This window comes from Lycium ferocissimum, chromosome 12 (genome assembly GCF_029784015.1).
Source record: "Lycium ferocissimum isolate CSIRO_LF1 chromosome 12, AGI_CSIRO_Lferr_CH_V1, whole genome shotgun sequence".
Lineage (NCBI taxonomy): Eukaryota > Viridiplantae > Streptophyta > Magnoliopsida > Solanales > Solanaceae > Lycium > Lycium ferocissimum.
In genome coordinates, this window is record NC_081353.1 from 11,302,126 (window position 1) to 11,319,807 (window position 17,682).

The 17,682-nt window shown below is 39.3% G+C and overlaps 1 protein-coding gene across 1 annotated transcript; it reads right to left on the reverse strand.

Annotated features, from left to right (window-relative positions):
* Window positions 1-15,378: 15,378 nt before the first annotated feature.
* Window positions 15,379-16,113, reverse strand: LOC132039057 (uncharacterized). The gene has a single exon (XM_059429606.1). It carries the CDS (start codon window positions 16,111-16,113, stop codon window positions 15,379-15,381), a length of 735 nt encoding a protein of 244 aa, XP_059285589.1.
* Between the last annotated feature and the right edge of the window lie 1,569 nt (window positions 16,114-17,682).

Genomic DNA, 17,682 nt, shown 5'->3' on the forward strand with positions numbered 1-17,682 from the left:
ATCCCGTGTGGGTTTGGGTGCTATTTTGATGTAGGAGGGTAGAGTCATAGCCTATGCTTCCCGTCAGTTGAAGATCTATGAGAGGAATTACACTACCCATGATTTTGAGTTGTTAGCTGTGGTCTTCGCTTTGAAGATCTGGAGGCATTACTTGTATGGTGTCCATTGTGAGATTTTCACCTATCACCGTAGCCTTCAGTACGTGTTCACCTAGAGAGATATTAATTCCAGGCAGCGCCGATGGATGGAGCTCCTGAAGGACTATGACATCTCTATTCTTTATCATCCAGGGAAAGCCAATGCTTTTGCTAATGCCTTGAGTCGCAAGGCCACGAGTACGGGGAGTTTAGCCCGTTTGGTTGTTTTCGAGCGTATGTTGGCCATAGAGGTTCAGACTCTGGCCAACAGTTTCATTCGCCTTGATATTTCAGCTCCAGGAAGAGTTTTATCGTGTGTGGAGGCAAGTTCATCCTTGTTAGATTAGATCAGGACTCATAAGTTAAGGATGCTCAGTTGAGCAAGATTCAAGATTGGGTTCTGAGAGTGAGGCCAAGGAGGCCATGATTGATTCTGAGGGTACTTTGACGATTAAGGGGCGCGTGTGCCTTTCTCGCATTGGTGACTTGATTTATTTGATTTTTACTGAGGCCCATAGCTCTCGATACTCCATTCATTCGAGAGCGAATAAGATGTTTCGGGATTTGAGGCAACATTACTGGTGGCGTCGTCTGAAGAAGGATATAGCCAATTTTGTGGCTAAGTGTGGAAATTGTCAGCAAGTTAAGTATGAGCAACAGTGACCCCGTGGTGTACTTTAGAGGATGCCCATTCCCGAGTAGAAGTGGAAGAGGATTGCTATGAATTTCGTTGTGGGTCTTCCGAAGACCTTGGGTAAGTTTGATTCGATTTGGGTAATTGTTGATCGGTTGACTAATTTCAGCTCATTTCATTCTAGTTTAGGTTTCTTATACTGCAGAGAAGTTAGCCAAGTTGTACATTCGTTACATTATGAGATTACATAGGGTTCCCATTTCCATCATATATGATCGGGGTACTATCTTTACTTCCCATTTCTGGAGAGTTTTTCATGATGAGTTGGGTATCCGAGTAGATCTTAGTACAGCTTTCCACCCATAGACCTATAGGCAGTCCGAGCGGACCATTCAGGTGCTCGAGGATATGTTGAGGGCTTACGTTATAGACTTTGGTGGACATTAGGATCAGTATTTGCCATTGGCAGAGTTTATGTATGGCAATAGTTATCACTCGAGTATCGACATGGCACTTTTTGAGGCTTTGTATGATAGAAGATGTAGATCTCCGGTTGGTTGGTTTGATGCATTTGAGGTTCAACCTTAGGGTACGGATCTATTGAGAGAGTTTCTTGAGAAGCTGAGGGTCATTCAGGCCAAGCTTTTGGCAGCTCAGAGACGACAAAAGATATATACGGACCGGAAGGTCCAAGATATATAGTTCGCCATTGGTGATCAGGTTCTATTAAATATTTCACCCATATGGGTGTTATGAAATTTGGGAAGAGAGGTAAGTTGAGTCCCAGGTATATTGGGCCATTTGAAATCCTTGATCGTATGGGCGATGTTGCTTATGAGTTGGCTTACCACCAGGCTTAGCAGGCGTTCATCAAGTTTTTCATGTGTCTATGTTGAAGAAGTATCATATTGATGGTACTTATATTTTTCGTTAGGACTCAGTATTGCTTGATGAGAATTTGTCTTATGAGGAGGAGCCTATTGCGATTTTGGATAGGCAGGTTCGAAAGTTGAGGTCTAAGGAGATAAATTCTGTGAAGGAGGAACGAAAGTATTTCCCTATTGAGGAGGCCACTTAGGAGACCGAGTCCGACATGCATAACTTATATCCTCAGTTGTTTTCCGATTTAGGTACCTTTCCGTTCTTTCCCTTCGTCGCTCAAGGACAAGTAGTTGCTTAATTGGTATCTGATGTAACGATCCATTTGGTTGTTATAGCCTTTCTGGTACTTTTGACCTTTTCTCGAGCTTGTTTAGCACACATTTGACCCAAGGGGACCATTGACACGCTTGCTGAGGTCTTTGGATATGACTTGGCTGACTTTGTGGGACATTTAGGCTTAAAGCGAAAAAGATTTGACTCAAAGTTGACTTCTGGATAAACAAACCTTTTTCGGGAATTCGTTAATTCTGAGAGGTCTGGATGGTCTTTAAGAACTTGTGTGTATATTCGGTCTGGTTCCTAAAGCACTCGGGTGCATTTTGGTACTTGGGTTGGGAAGTTGATTTTGAGGTATCGGGGGTTGACTCGGTCAACGAGATCTTTTTTGGAAATTCTGAGCCGACGAGTGCATTCGTAGCGTGTTTTTATGTATGTCTGCAATATGCTATATGAGCAGATGGCCTCGGGTGACAGTTGGGATTTCGGGTTGAATTAGTGAAAACTTAGGAATTTCTGGTAACTCGTGCCCGCTATGGCGGCACCAGGACTGCGGCAGTGGTACCGCTTTAGCGATTACCCTGCCGCTATAGCAGCTTGTGTATTTTTGGTAGGACCGTGGAAGCGGAACCGCTGAAGCGCTGAAGGGGGCGCGGAAGCAGGTGACGGGCAGTTAGATTCATTAAATGTGCTTTAAAAGCCCTAAGTTCTTCATTCAATACCACTCCGACTTTAGGGATTTTTGGGAGCATTCAAGGTTGTTATTCATAGAAGATCATTGTGGTAAGTTCCTTCACCGTCCTTTCCATTCCCTGTTTCATTAATCACCTTAGGAATCCATTAAACATGCTAGTTACATTAAGAGCTTGAGGATTGAAAGAGAGCTTTGTGGGTTCTTCATTCTAGGTTATTAAATCTTGAAATATTGATTGGGTTAGCTTTATTAAGCATGGATTTGATGATTAGAATATATTATTGCATGATTCCTTGCTAATTAGTGGCTAATTTATGGAATTGGAAGTTAACGTTTATACCCAAATTTAGGGGTTTTGCCTACATTCGGAAATTATGTGATTTGTTAGTGCTTCTTGCTTATAATTGATAGAAATTGATCACCTAGAGCATTAATTTCATGTTGAGACCTATAGAGTCCTAATTTCATCTTTTTAGTTCCTAAACCCCATTCCATAAGTTGGGATTTGGGTCTTGAATAGTAGTAAGGTTGAATGTTGTTTCTTCTTGATTCTAATTTCATGATTCGGATATGATTAGACTTCCATTATCTAGAGGCTCAAAGGAAGGGAAATACTAAGGTTTGACTACTGGAGACTTTGCTGTTCGGTTCTCCAGGTAGGTTACGGTTTACCTTATTGTGAGACTTCAATTAGCGAATCGTTTGTTTAGATGATATTGTCGGAGAATGCAGGTAAACCTCTGGGTATGAAGTTGGGTTGGATGTTGTCTTAGGTTGGGCCTTGTTGTATGATTTGGGGGCTAGCCACCCCGTTGTGTTGTTGAGTTATCTTGATCTATTCACTTATTGGCTCGTTGCCACGTTTAGACATCGGATATTGGTGATTATGTTGCACCTCAGAATTTTTTCGTGTCGTTTGCGTTGTAAGTAAACTAACGTAAGCTCAGAGAGGTCATGGAACCCTTATAAGGTTAAGGAATACTCTTAACAAGTGTTAAGAAAGTGTCTAAAGGTTTCGGGATCAAGCAAATCGAAGAAAATAAGTTTGTCAAAAATTTGGAAAAAGTTGGAAGAATTTTGGACAAAAATTTTTGGTCAACTTTAGAGGGGTATATCTCCTAGTATATCAAGAGTCTTGAAGCAAGACAAAATCCTAAATTGAAGTTTAGGAAGTCTAGTTTCCAACGCAACAAACCGTTTATCAAAACGACATCGGAGTAGGGAGTTATGGGCATTTCAAGATAAGCCTCCAAGCTGCCAAATGGCTCCCCGCGGGCCTCACTTGGAAAGTCAGTGGAACCGACTCATAAGGGGTATAAATACCTTATTATTGCCCTTTTTCATCATTTACACTTCTTGTGAGCTCTAGAAACATCAACACACTTCTCTTAAACACTTATAACCCCTTAAATCAAGAATCCAACAAGATTACACCAAACTAGTTCATAAAAAGTAATTGTTCTTGTTTCTACTTGGTGTTGTGGTGAGTTTGGTATTGAAGAAACTTGGTGTGGCTAAATTTCTTCAAGTATAAGGTATGTCCTTCATCCTATCTCTTATGTTGAGTTGATTTGAAGGTTTAGCAAGTCTTAAAAGTGGAAATAGTTATGGAGGAAAGGTCATAAAGTGTTGTGTTATAGTTGTTGAGTATATGCACTGTTTTTGACCATGTTGTGGCTGTGTTGTTGGGCTAATTTCTATGTATATGGAGGGTATCTAATGTTGTTGGTGTGTTGACGAGATTATGCTCCTTGATTGGGAAGAAAGGAAGTGTATATTGTTATTGTATGTTGATAAACATCGTGTGGGATGTTTTATGGAATATTTTGGTATTAATGATGATGTTGTTGGTGTTAGTATTGTTGTTGTTGTGTTAGTTGTTGGTATTGCGATTTCGGGCTAGGAATATAAACAGGGGAGATCTTTAATTTCGACAGATTTTAAGGGGATTTAATTTGAAGGCTTAAGACAAGCATATGACTATAAGCCTAACAATAATATGACTGGTTTTATATGTAGATTACGAGACCACGAATAATCTTATGTAGATTGCAATACGGGAAGTAAGTTGGAAAGTCGAGAAATAAGCTTCCATGTATGTTAAGGTTGTTCCATTCCTTCATTTTGGCATGATCCTTATCATATGAACGAACACAACAAGCAAACGAGTTCCAAAGACTCTATTCTTAGACAGTGTAGGGATGTTCATATCCTTGATCCCTTAAGCCCCGTAGGGGCATCCATAAGTTGTGCGATTTCATAACGATGCCTAAATCCCGAAGGGCACATTCATAAGGCTTCTTTATTCATATGCATTTCATATTTGATTTTTAAGTCTCGAAGGAGACAAATGAAAATGGCAAGAAGTTCCCATTTTGAACTGAAAGTTGCTCCGAAGGGAGTTTTTGATGTTTTACCAAGATTATCATGCATTTGCATACTTATATACATGCACGACATCATTTCATGGGAAAGGGAAAAAGGGCTAAGGCATTATATACATGAACCACCTGATGAATTGGTCCATGATGATTATTAAGCCCGAAGGGGCCAAACGAACACTAAAATCTACAGAAATTTGGGCAGCATTTCCCCTGTAAATGCCCAACCCCGAGAATTCAACTCGGCCAAATTCATCAACAACAACACTAACAACCAAAGTGTTGGTTACAGGTACAGATTGAGTCTGTTACCCTTTTTATCATTCGAGTCGAGATATATTGTTTCAGTTCTTCCTTACCTAATCAGTACATTATTCGTACTGACGTCCCTTTGCCTGGGGGCGCTGTGTTTCATGCCACATAGGTGCAGACAGTTGAGTAGAGGACACTTGCCGTAGGATGTTCCCGGGCTATCAGCTGGATTGGTGAACTCCATTTCTATTCGGAGTGTTGCCGAGTCAGAGTACTTATGTATGTCCTTGAGTTAGATGCATTACGAGTATGTTGGGGCTCTGTCCTAAATTATGTTATGGTATCTTGTTACATATTAGAGACTTTGCACACAGTGTCCTGTGGATAGTGCGTCGAGATGTCGATAGTTGTGTAAAGCGGCCATATAGGTCGATGTGTTCATCTGCACTGATTTAAAGATTTTATTGTGACTAAAGGTTTTCTTTGACTTAACGATAAGGGAGAAGTCCCTAACACGATGAAAGAGTTTTATTAAAAAGTTTTCATGTTTTACTTGATGGAAGCGTCATTTCATAATTTAAGGGTTCACAAAAGTTGTGACTTATGAATAGAATGGTAGTATGGCACTCAGCCGAGTAGGGTCTTGGGTGTCAGTCGCGGCCCTCCGGTTTTGGTCGTGGCAGGTGATATATTATGGCTATGATATTGCAGTACTTTACTTGATTAATATTGAGATAAGAATTGTGATTCCATTATGGCTTATTGTGTAGCCTTATTATTGATATTACTTGTGTGCTATGTGTGGTACCATTTGGGATTGAATTGGTTGTTGATACTACGTTGCATAGTATTCATACTCATTTCCATGATACATTGATATGTCATTGTTATGGTACTGATGATGATAAGTAAGGGAGTGTAGCCTCCGAGGTCTTTGTCGGAGAGCGTAAAAGAGAGATGAGAGTCCGTGATCCGAGGTCATTTACCGGAGTGGAATGAGTGAACATTGCCCGAGGCCTCTTGCCGGAAACAAATGAGTGCTCGTTGCCCAAGGTGTCTTGCCGGGATCGAGAGAGTTCTCGTCACCGAGGTTGTTGCCAGGACAAGTGGTACATGGACTTCGCGGATCCCCCGTGGGTTGTGCTCCTCAACACCACAAGTTACTCAGCCACAAACAAAATAGAAATTCTTTAAAACTAGAGAACCAAAAATCAAGGTTTTTATGAAGGATATCATCAATGGATGAATTCATGCGATTAACCGAAAATTGGTGCTATTTGCTTCGATTAAGACTTATTTCAAATGTTTGAATGGTATTTCTTTATATGGAACCGCAAAACCCCAACTCTAGGGTTTGAACCTGATCTGGGAGTACAAGATTTAAAGATTTTTTTTTTTTTTTGAATTCTTTGAAAATTTCATGAAGAACCAACGACATTTGAGTTTGAAATAGCATGAGGACTCCTTCAACAGAAAACAAGGAGAGAGAGAGAGAGAGGAGAGTTTACCTCTTCTTGGTGGAGAAACAAAGGGGAGGGGCAAGACAATTAGTGTCTTTCCAAAACCGGCTATGTGAGCCTCAACAAAGTTTGAGAGCTCAGTCTCTTTACCATTTTTGGCGAAGATAACGATAAAAGGGAAAAAGAAGAAGCCCCGCTTAGGGTTTCAAGATCAATTCATGCGATTTGCAAAAAATGAAAGAAAAAAAGAGGGGTTCTATGCTTAAAAATAGATGGTGGGCCAGGCGCGGGTTGGTTTGGATTGGGCTCGACTGAAATGTTTGGGTTTTGGCCATACTATGTATTCACTGAAGATTTAAATGAAAAATGGCCATGCGTGCATATGTGACTATAATATAATTTAAAAATTAACCACATTCATTTCAATCGTAACCAGATTTTGTGCAAAAGTTAATTAAAACATTTCAAGTGTAATCAATTTGAAAATAATTGTAATTGAAGCCAAAGTGATGTAAAAATTGAGATGTAATTGATCTATTGTTTAATTAATCAATTTTTCCTGCTTTAAACAGACTAAAATATTTATCAATTGACCCCAAGTCAGTTTAAACAATTAATTAAAATAATTAATTTTGACAGTTTACTTTAGAATTTGATAAATATGTTTTAAAAATCATAATTCATATAATCAATATTCAAATGATATATAATAACATACCTTATGGTATTTTGCCAAATGTAATGGTAAAATGTCACCCAAGTAATTTTGTAAAATCTCTTTTGACTTTGAAAAGTACATATTCTACTCTGTTTGTGATCAAGAAGTCTGTATAATTAAATAAAAGTTATGAACCACATAGCATGAAACATGAACAGTATAACATGGGACATAGCATGAAGCACGAATACGTGGAAACACGAACACGTGGAAACATGAACAGTATAACATGGGACATGAATACATGAGATATATACCTTAGACACTATCTACTTGTTCATCAAATAGGTGCGGATATCTTGATTTCATATTCTCTTCGGCTTCCCAAGTAGCCTTTTCAACCTTTTGGTTCCTCCACAATACTTTTACTGAATATACTTCCTTCATTCTCAACTTGCGAACTTGGTAATCATGAATAGCCACATGAATCTCTTCATAAGTTAGGCTACATTTAACCCCTATGTTTTCTATAGGGACAATAAGAGACAGATCTCCCACACAGTTCTTCAACATGAACACACAAAATATTGTCACACCCCAAATCCGACCCTGGACGTAACAGGCATCCTATGTTATCAACAACACCGGAAGCACCTTATGAATTAATAACAACGCGTTCCTATTTAATAATCTTTCATTATTTAAATCCAAACAAGTCATAAATGTCTAGATGAAATCGTGATCACACTTATGAAATAACACAGCGGAAGTCTAACATAGATGTACCATCATAAGAACGTAGTAATACTCAATGAGTCAAACGATGACTTTAACACTACCCATAGTAATAACGTCTATCTATGGAGCTTCTAAGAGCAATAACTTAATAGTCTAACTTCGGAACGCGGCCCAAAAAATGAAATAAGTAACTAAAGATAGAGGTGTCCCACGAACAAGGGTGTGGACTCTCCAATAAGTCTAAAAGTAGCAAGCTCTCCTAGTCCGCACGCGTATCACGAACTTGCTCCTTAATGCTACTTGACACACCATCAAAACAACAATGGTTTGCCTAAGTACTAGGTACTCAGTGAGTGTCTAAGGGGAAATAGTTAACAAAACAAAATAAGATAATAAAAATAAAAAAATAAAAATGATATTAAATGAAATAGTTCGAAAACCCAGAGATAGAGTAAGCGAGTCAACTTAGAGAACAATCAAAGAATCCACTAATGAAGTGTCACGACCTGCCTACAGGGCCATGACGGGTACTCGGAGGGCGACTACCGAGCACCACTCATGCTAATCATCATACTCATCTTAAATGCATTTATTATTCTCAACACAACTAGCCATAAGGAAACCTTTATCACTTCCAAAACATATTCACAATCATATGCATAAGGCCCTCGGGCTATCAAAATAATAAATAAATACACAATGTGATCATCGTGGGACATCTACTACCCACACATACGTATCTACGAGCCTCTACTAGAGTACTAGACATAAGCACGGGACAGGACCCCGTCGTACCCAAATATATATATATACACAAAAGAATATACCACAAATAGTACCTCCGGAATAATGGAGTGCTCCTGTAAGTCCGCTGATCAGCTCCTATGAGCCTGGGTCACCTCCTTGTCGACCTGTGGGTATGAACACAGCGTCCATAAAAGAAAGGACGTCAGCACGATAAATGTATTATGTAAGGCATGAATAATACTAACATAATAAAGAGATCATAAAACATGAGATGAGGATATAACCTGCTTAACCTTTAAAAGAAAACACATGTCGTACATATCACATATATCATCATCGTTAACCTGCGTCCGGGTAACCATCGTACGCCGCCCACTAGTGGTGTCATGTCCAGCTCTCTAGGGACGGTGTAATCATAAGTAGCCCGCATTAGCGGTGACATGTCCGGCCATCTAGGCACGGTGGAATCGTATGCAGCCCGCCTTCGCGGTGACATGTCCGGCCTTCTAGGCACGGTGGAATCTCGTCATCATATATATCTCGTAAAGCATGCATAAGAGCTTAAAGACAACTATAACTCTATCAGGGTGACGTAAGGTCGAGAACCCCCGAGTCCATTTTGGAGTAATCATAATCATCATGCTTCACCTTGAAGGAACTAGCATTTTAAGGTGGGTCTAGCAACAATGAATAACATCAAATAATCGTACAAGGAACATTAGCTTTGTGGAAATGACATATCATAAGCTTTTGGATCTCTAGGCGCAGACTCATCATTATCGTTATCATGCTCATGACATATCTCTTATCTTTATCTCATAGGAAGCTCTTTATAAACATCAACTCATATTTTCCGGGAGGTAAGAAATTCATGGAAAGATAAAGGAAGTCGTGTCATAGGAATCATGCCTTAAGAAAAGAAAGGACTAGCCTTACATAACTTTAAGTTTTGCTAACTTTATCACTTGAACGCTTCCCTCCAATATTCACGTTTCTACATTCAAGAGAGTTCGTACTAAAATTAGATAATCGAAAACATACTTAAGCTTAAGGTAGAGCTAACGAAAATTGGGTAACATCTCCTTTATTGCGATGACTTCTTCCACATAATAAGCAACTCCCAACATCAATAACAACACCCACAATATTTTAATCAATAGCTTCATCAAGCTAGACATTGTTAAATCCTCATCATTCCTTATCAAAACCCTTCAAAATCTAGCTATGGCACCATACCGTATCCACCCTCATACAAGGCCTCTATAACATCTTTAATACTATTCACAGCAAGGTTATACTCATTACATATCAAGAACTATGATTCAAGAATATTACTAATTTCATAATTGCACTCCATATTCTACTCCTTTCCATAATCCAAGTCTTTCAACCCCTCAATACTCTCACTAATATGAAATAAACATAAAACTCACCTTAATCACTTGGGAATAAGCCTTGATTCACTCTACTCCATTAGAATGAAATCCCCCACTTGCATGCCAAAGAAATCCTTACTCTTCACAAACCCTAATAGGCTTCCTAGTACATGAATCTCTTAGTCTTTACTTTTGAACTTGGTTAATTGGTATAGATTTGTTGTAGAAAATAGAGGGAGGGTTTTAGAGAGATATAGGATCTGTTTTTGTGAAAATAATGAAATAAAAACGTGGGATCTTATATTTATAACCAGGGCTGGAAAGTTCCAGATCCGCAGGTTGACGAGCAGGGTCGATGGCTCGTCGACGTGTCGACGGTCCGTCGACATGCCCCGTTGAACAGCTGCCTAAGATGTCTAAATACAGAACCTCGTCGACGCTGCCAGATGACGGCTCATCGACGGTCGTCCCTTGGGTCGTCGACGCTGACTGGTTTCAGCAGTTTTCTGAACTGCTCCGTTTTGCTCCGATTCGATTCGTTTCACTTCTAATTCCCTCGTAATGTCAAGAATGCATACTTATACTCCTGTACACATACAAAGTAAAATATCTCATGTCCAAAGCTCTGGTGTGGATTACCGAACCGAAGGTACAAACCACCAATAAGCCAAAAATCTCCTTGCCACAAAACGGGAGGTGTAACACGAAGAATACATCAAGTTAAGTCATTACCGTTTACCGTGTCAAGTATTTCACTTAGAAATTCAATATCACCACAAGCCACTCACAGGCAACCAATAATATCAACCACTCGATACTCCGAGCTAAGAAACCACGGAGGCTAATCGTCCTCTAGACTAGCACATCAATAGATGCACTGGGCTACATGCCTCGGAGATCAATCATCCTCTGGACTGACAAAGCAATTCTCATATCGATACGTTAGGATCCATATTGACTAATCATCTTCTGGACTAGCACAACTTGACCGCACAGGCCCAAACACAAATAATTACAATCATTGCATATAATTGGATCATCAATCGTGGCTTACAACTGAATTCACTTCTCAAACCATCTTCTCACAATAGAGGTATTTCATGACACATTCGATTTAGAAATCATATTCAAATCACCTATTCAATGTACGTTCAAGAACATCCATTCAAGGCACAACACATTTAAAACTTTATTCTTTTAGAAATAAATTCAATCATCCCATAATGGGCAAAACGTGTTCATTATGATAGTTTAATTCATTTAAGGTTCAATGCGGGCTTGACCCTACACGTACATGACCTTATTCAAAATCATCTCACATTCCAAAAATAAATTTGAAAGAAGAACCACCAGAACAAGAGTTTCCAGTGATATGCATATTCCAAAGAAGGATTCCAAGACACATGTATTCATCCACACGCATAGAACAAGTAGAACATACTTTAATACGTTTCAATAAAGTTTTCATGCTTCAAAAAAGATTTTCAAAACGCATACATATATCAAATTCCGCTCACACATAATTCCCAAGGTTCAACAATCACACTACAATTGTTTTATATGAGAAAGATTAGAACTTTAATCGTTTCTTCAAGTTTTCTTGAAATTTCGAAACTAGGGCTTTTTCTAAGCCTTAAATCTTGTTCTTGAATCTTATGGGAATCATTGGTGGATTATAACCTCTTAGTTTGCTCTAAACTAGTTCAAAATTCAATAATAATTTCATAAAAAAAAATCAGAAGTCTTACCTTTTGATGAAATTCCAACGCCCCTCTCTTCTTCTTTCCTTTAGTTTTCAAGAATCTAGGGTTTGGGAAGATGAACTAGTGTCAAAGAGTAGTGATTTTGATGTTAGATTGATGTAGCAATGATGGGAATTTATCAAGAATTTACCTTAGATGTTTTGTGGAAGCTTTAGGGTTCTTTCCTCTCAAAAAACTGTCCAAAACGAAGTAGGATGAAAGAGTTAAGAAAAGATCACGTCCTGGGGTTTCTATACAAACGGGGCCATTCTGCAGTTGGTTATGCGTCGCAGGTGGCCAAGTGTGAACACACTTCCAAACGCATATCAAGATTAGAACACCTGACAATTTTGGGTGAAAACGCAACCAATAAATGCGTCGCATAATGGGAAATGCGACCCATAATGCGATCCGCGAGGCATATTGTCACGCCCCAAACTGAGGAGTCGTGATGAGTGCTCGACATCTTCTGATCAAGCACTCCTACCTTCGTACCTGAAACTCACTGAACATTATGGTGGCCCATATATGACTTTTAACTGAATTATACACTTCTGTAAAAACAACATAACAAACTCTGCGCCAAGAACTTCAACTAACGTATACATATATGTGTAGACGATAACGGTGCAAGCCGGCTAGGCCGCTACATATGCTGTATGACAAAAATAAGAGCCGATAAGACTATATAACTTTCTAACTACGTACAACTGTTTACAGACCTCTATGGAATATAAACTGTGGAGGGGACGGGACAAGGCCTCGTCATACTCATATGTACAAATCAAAATTGCATAACAAAAGAAACTGCAACTCCGAACCAAGTGGAGCGCACCGACCGGTGAGTGGTTATCCTATCGCGCCGGGCCGGCCGGCCCGACTACGAACTCGGGCAGTGAACGCAGCATCCATAACAAAAGGACGTCAGTACGAGCAATGTATTGAGTATGTAAGGCATGAATAACAACATAATATAGATATGAAAGGTAACATGGAATAAGAGAGATAACCTGTACATCTTAAAAATCATATGTAAGTAAGCGCGCGCGCGCGCACACACACACACACACACACACACACACACATATATATATATATATAAGTGTTAGTGTTAGTGTTGCGGAACGTGCAACCCGATCCATAAATGTTAGTGTTGTGGAACGAACAACCCAATCCATAAATATAGAGCTGCGAAACGTCTAGACCGATCCATACATGTTAGTGCCAAGGAACGTACGACCTGATCCATAAATATCATGTGTTAGTGCTGAGAAACGTACGGACCGATCCATAAATATCATATGTTAGTGCCGAGGAACGTACCGTCCGGTCCATAAATATATTATATACATATGCACAATGTAAATAGCATGCATGAGAGCCCAATAAATGCCACTACTCAGTTGGAGTGACATAAGGTCGGTAACCTCCGATTTTCATTATGGAATTATCATCATGCATATATCTCACCTTGAAAGAACAAAATCATAAGATGAGATTAACATCAACAAATATAATCAATAATCTTGAAACCAGCTCAGTAATCTCATAATGACATTAAAACCATAACTTTGGAATCTCCAGAAATGGGATAACCACAATCATCATCATAGTCATTATAGAAAACGTTCGTCTTTAGCATCATAAGGATTTTGAGAATCATGAACTGCTAGTATTTTCGGAAATAAGGGTATCATGGAAGTCGTGTATGCATTCATAGGAAAAGAATCATGCCTTTAGAAAGAAAGAGGAATAGCCTTAACATACTTGGAAGTTCACTTCTCGACATTCCAACCTACTTCCGGTCTCGCAATCTACATATAAAATCAGTTATACTATTATTAGGCTTATCGTCATATACTTGTCTTAAGCCTTCAAATGAAATCATTTTTGAATCTGCTGAAATTCGGGCAGCATCTCTCCTGTTTATATCCCTAGCTCGAATTTACAATACCTACAACCAATAACAACAATACCAATACCAACATCAACAACATCATTATCAATATCAATATACTCCATAAAACATCCCACATGATGTTTACCCAATTTCTCAACCAACTAATTCGTTATACGACTATTTAATACTTTTAACTTCGTAAGTAAACCGAAATCAATATCAACAAGAAGAGATTCATACCTTATTCTCACTAGATCCGCAAGATCTTCAATATTTGCTTTGAATCCAAGCAGAAATCCACCGCAAAACGATACTATAATCACAATTACACGTTACCCGAGCCTTGATTTAATATTCCGCCACTTGAAATCACTCACAAACCCTCAACTTTATGATATACGCTCACCCCTATATGTTTGCTGAGATTTGGGAAATATTTTTAGGTGAAAATGAGGGGGTTTGCCCCTTATATAGGGTGTTTAAGTCGGTTTCCACCGACTTAAAATATACCCTTCGCGTTTGCGGCCTTCGGTCGCGTTTGCGAAGGGTTAATCCCTTCTCCTCTTCGCATTCGCGGCCCTTTGGTCATGTTCGCGAACGGTTAATTTCTGCTCTGACGGCCTAACTTGTAACGTCCATAACTCTCTACTCCGATGTCCTATCGACGAGCGGTTTGTTGCGTTGAAAACTAGACTTCATGAACTTCAATTTAGGCTTTTGTTTTGCTTCAAAACTCCTCATATACTAAAAGATATTCTTTCTCCAAGTTGGAACAAAATTGCCCCTCAAATTTTCTCCAAAGTCCAACAAACTTAATTTCCTTGATTCACTTGCCCTCCAATCCTTCCGTAGCTTATTATATGAACTTAAACCCTCATAACCATAAGATAAGCGCATATAATCTCGTATATCCTTGGAGGTAACTCCTACATCCGTACTTAAAATAACCAATACCTAACGAATCACAACATTCAAAACTACGGGGTGTAACACATATCGGTCCAACGAACTGCTCTGTGACCTTTCAGAAAAATGGTGATAACTTTTTACGCACAGCTCCGTTTGAGCTACACCTTCTATCATTGGAAAGGTATTTCAAAGATATACAACTTTCATGTTTTAAGTTTTCTCAAATTGTCAACCGCTGTTCACTTAATTGGCCTATAAGTCAGACCTACCGAAACTTAGACGAGTTTAAGAACTCTTACGAACTTCACTGTATGGTTTGACTTCAAAATGACTATCTTGCATCCAATTCCATCCCGAAGGAAATCATATAACTAAAATTCCATATTAACACCCATTAAACACTTTCAAACTCAACTCAGATTCATGGAGTGTTACATTATCTCCCCTTAGGATCATTCATCCATGAATGAAAGTCATGGCCTAAGATCTTCACTAAGACTTAAATTTCCCAGAATTTCTATAGTTCCTTTGCAAGAAAATCTATCCCCAAATACCTCATAACCACCAACCACCCAAAGAAATGACATGGTCCTCACATGGATCCCCCATACCAAATTATTTGAGCCAGAACACAGATGAAGGAATACACACTTTTTAATCTACAGCTTCGCAAGGATTCAATAATCAGAAGGTTCAACACATACCTACAATAGGAAATAGGTGAGGGTATATTTTTCATGTCCTCCTCTGCTGCCCAAGTTGCTTCTTCAGTATTATTATTTCGCCACAGGACTTTCACCGAAGCTACATCTTTCGTCCTCAATCTTCTAACTTGTCGATCTAGGATTTGAACAGGTTCCTCTTCATAAGACAACCCTTCGTTGACTTCAATCACTTTATGAATCAATACATGAGAAGGATCAGGTTTATACAATCTCAAAATCAAAATATGAAACACAGGATGCACCATGGACATCTCAGACGGTATCTTCAATTCGTAGGACACCTTCCCAATTCTCCTGACAATCTCATAAGGGCTAATAAAATGAGGGCTAAGCTTATACTTTCTGCCAAACCGCACCACTCCCTTCATTGGAGACACTTTCAAGAAGACCTTGTAGCCAACATCAACCTCTAGCTCGCGACGCCTCATATCCGTATAAGACTTCTGTCGACTCTGAGTTGTCTTGAGTCGTTGCACAATGAGGTTCATTTTCTCGAATGCTTCATGCACTGAGTCAGGGCCTAACAATTCTACTTCGATGGGTTCAAACCACCCAATTGGAGATCTACAATGTCTCCCATAAAGTGCTTCATATGGAACCATCTGAATACTGGATTGATAACTATTGTTGTACACAGACTCCACAAGAGATAGATGCTTATCACAATTACTTCCAAAGTCAATTGCACATGCTCACAACATATCTTCCAGAGTTTGTATCGTTCTCTCTGCCTGCCCGTCTATCAGAGGATGAAAGGCAGTGCTCAAGTCACTCGAGTTCCCAAACCTTCTTGGAACGATATCCAGAAATAAGCAGTGAATTGCATACCTCTGTTAGACTTGATGGATGTCAGAATCCCATGAAATATAATGATTTTCTTTAAATACAACATGGTGTAATGCGCCACGGTATCCGTTGTTTTCACCGAAAGAAAATGAGTAGACTTGCTGACAGTTCAAGCACTAAGGCACAAAGTTGGAGATATCTATCTTCATGATCTTCCACCAATAGTGTTGCTTTAAATCTTTATACATCTTGATGGATCCCAAATGCACAGATTATGTAGAACTATGCGCTTCTACCTTCAACTTTTGTCAGAGACCATCAACATCAGGGACATATAAGCACCTTTACAATCTTAGAACACTGTCATCCGCTCCAACGGTGAATGCAGAGTACTCACCCCTTTCCACTCCATCTCCCAGTTTCATAAGAAGTCCATCTTCATATTGCTTGGACTTAATTCTCTCAACAATATCATATTGCACTTGCGTGATTCCCACTAACTCTCCATCCTCAGTTTCATGAAGTCGGACTCCCAGACTATCAAGTTTTCAAATTTCCCTGCCCACCGGCATATCTTGAGCATGCAAATATGCTAGCATATCCATAGACATTCGGTTCAAAGCATCAACAACAACATTCGCTTTACCGGGATGATACAAGATGTTCAAGTCGTAATCATTCAACAATTCTAACCATTTCCTCTATCTGAGATTCAACTCTCGCTTCTTGAAGATATTGTAAGCTCTTGTGATCAGTGAAGACATCACAGTGCTCACCATACAAGTAATGATGCCAAATCTTTAAAGCAAAAACCACGGCAGCCAATTCCAAATCATGGGTCGGATAATTCTTCTCATGCTTCTTCAACTGTTGCGAAGCGTAGGCAATCACCTCACCATTTTGCATCAACATGCAACCCAACCCAATTCCGGAAGCATCACAATAAACTGCATAGCCACCAGACCCTGAAGGTAGAGTCAGAAAAAGAGCCTAAGTCAACTCTTGAAAGCTCTTTTCACGGGCTTTCGACCATTGGAACTTAACCGCCGAAATTTTCTGAGGATCAACCTTAATACCTTCGCTAGACACCACATGGCCCAAGAAATCCACAAAATTAAGCCAGAAATCACACTTAATTTTTTTTTGCATAATGCTTGTTCTCCTCAAGTGTCTTCAAGGTTATTCTCAAGTGACCTGCATGTTCCTCAGTACTTTTCGAATACACCAGAATATCATCAATAAAGACAATAATGAAACGATCAAGAAAATGTTTGAACACCCGATTCATCAGGTCCATAAATGTAGCAGGTGCATTAGTCAGACCAAAGGACATCACCAGAAATTCAAAGTGTCCATAACGAGTACGAAAAGCTATTTTCGGGATA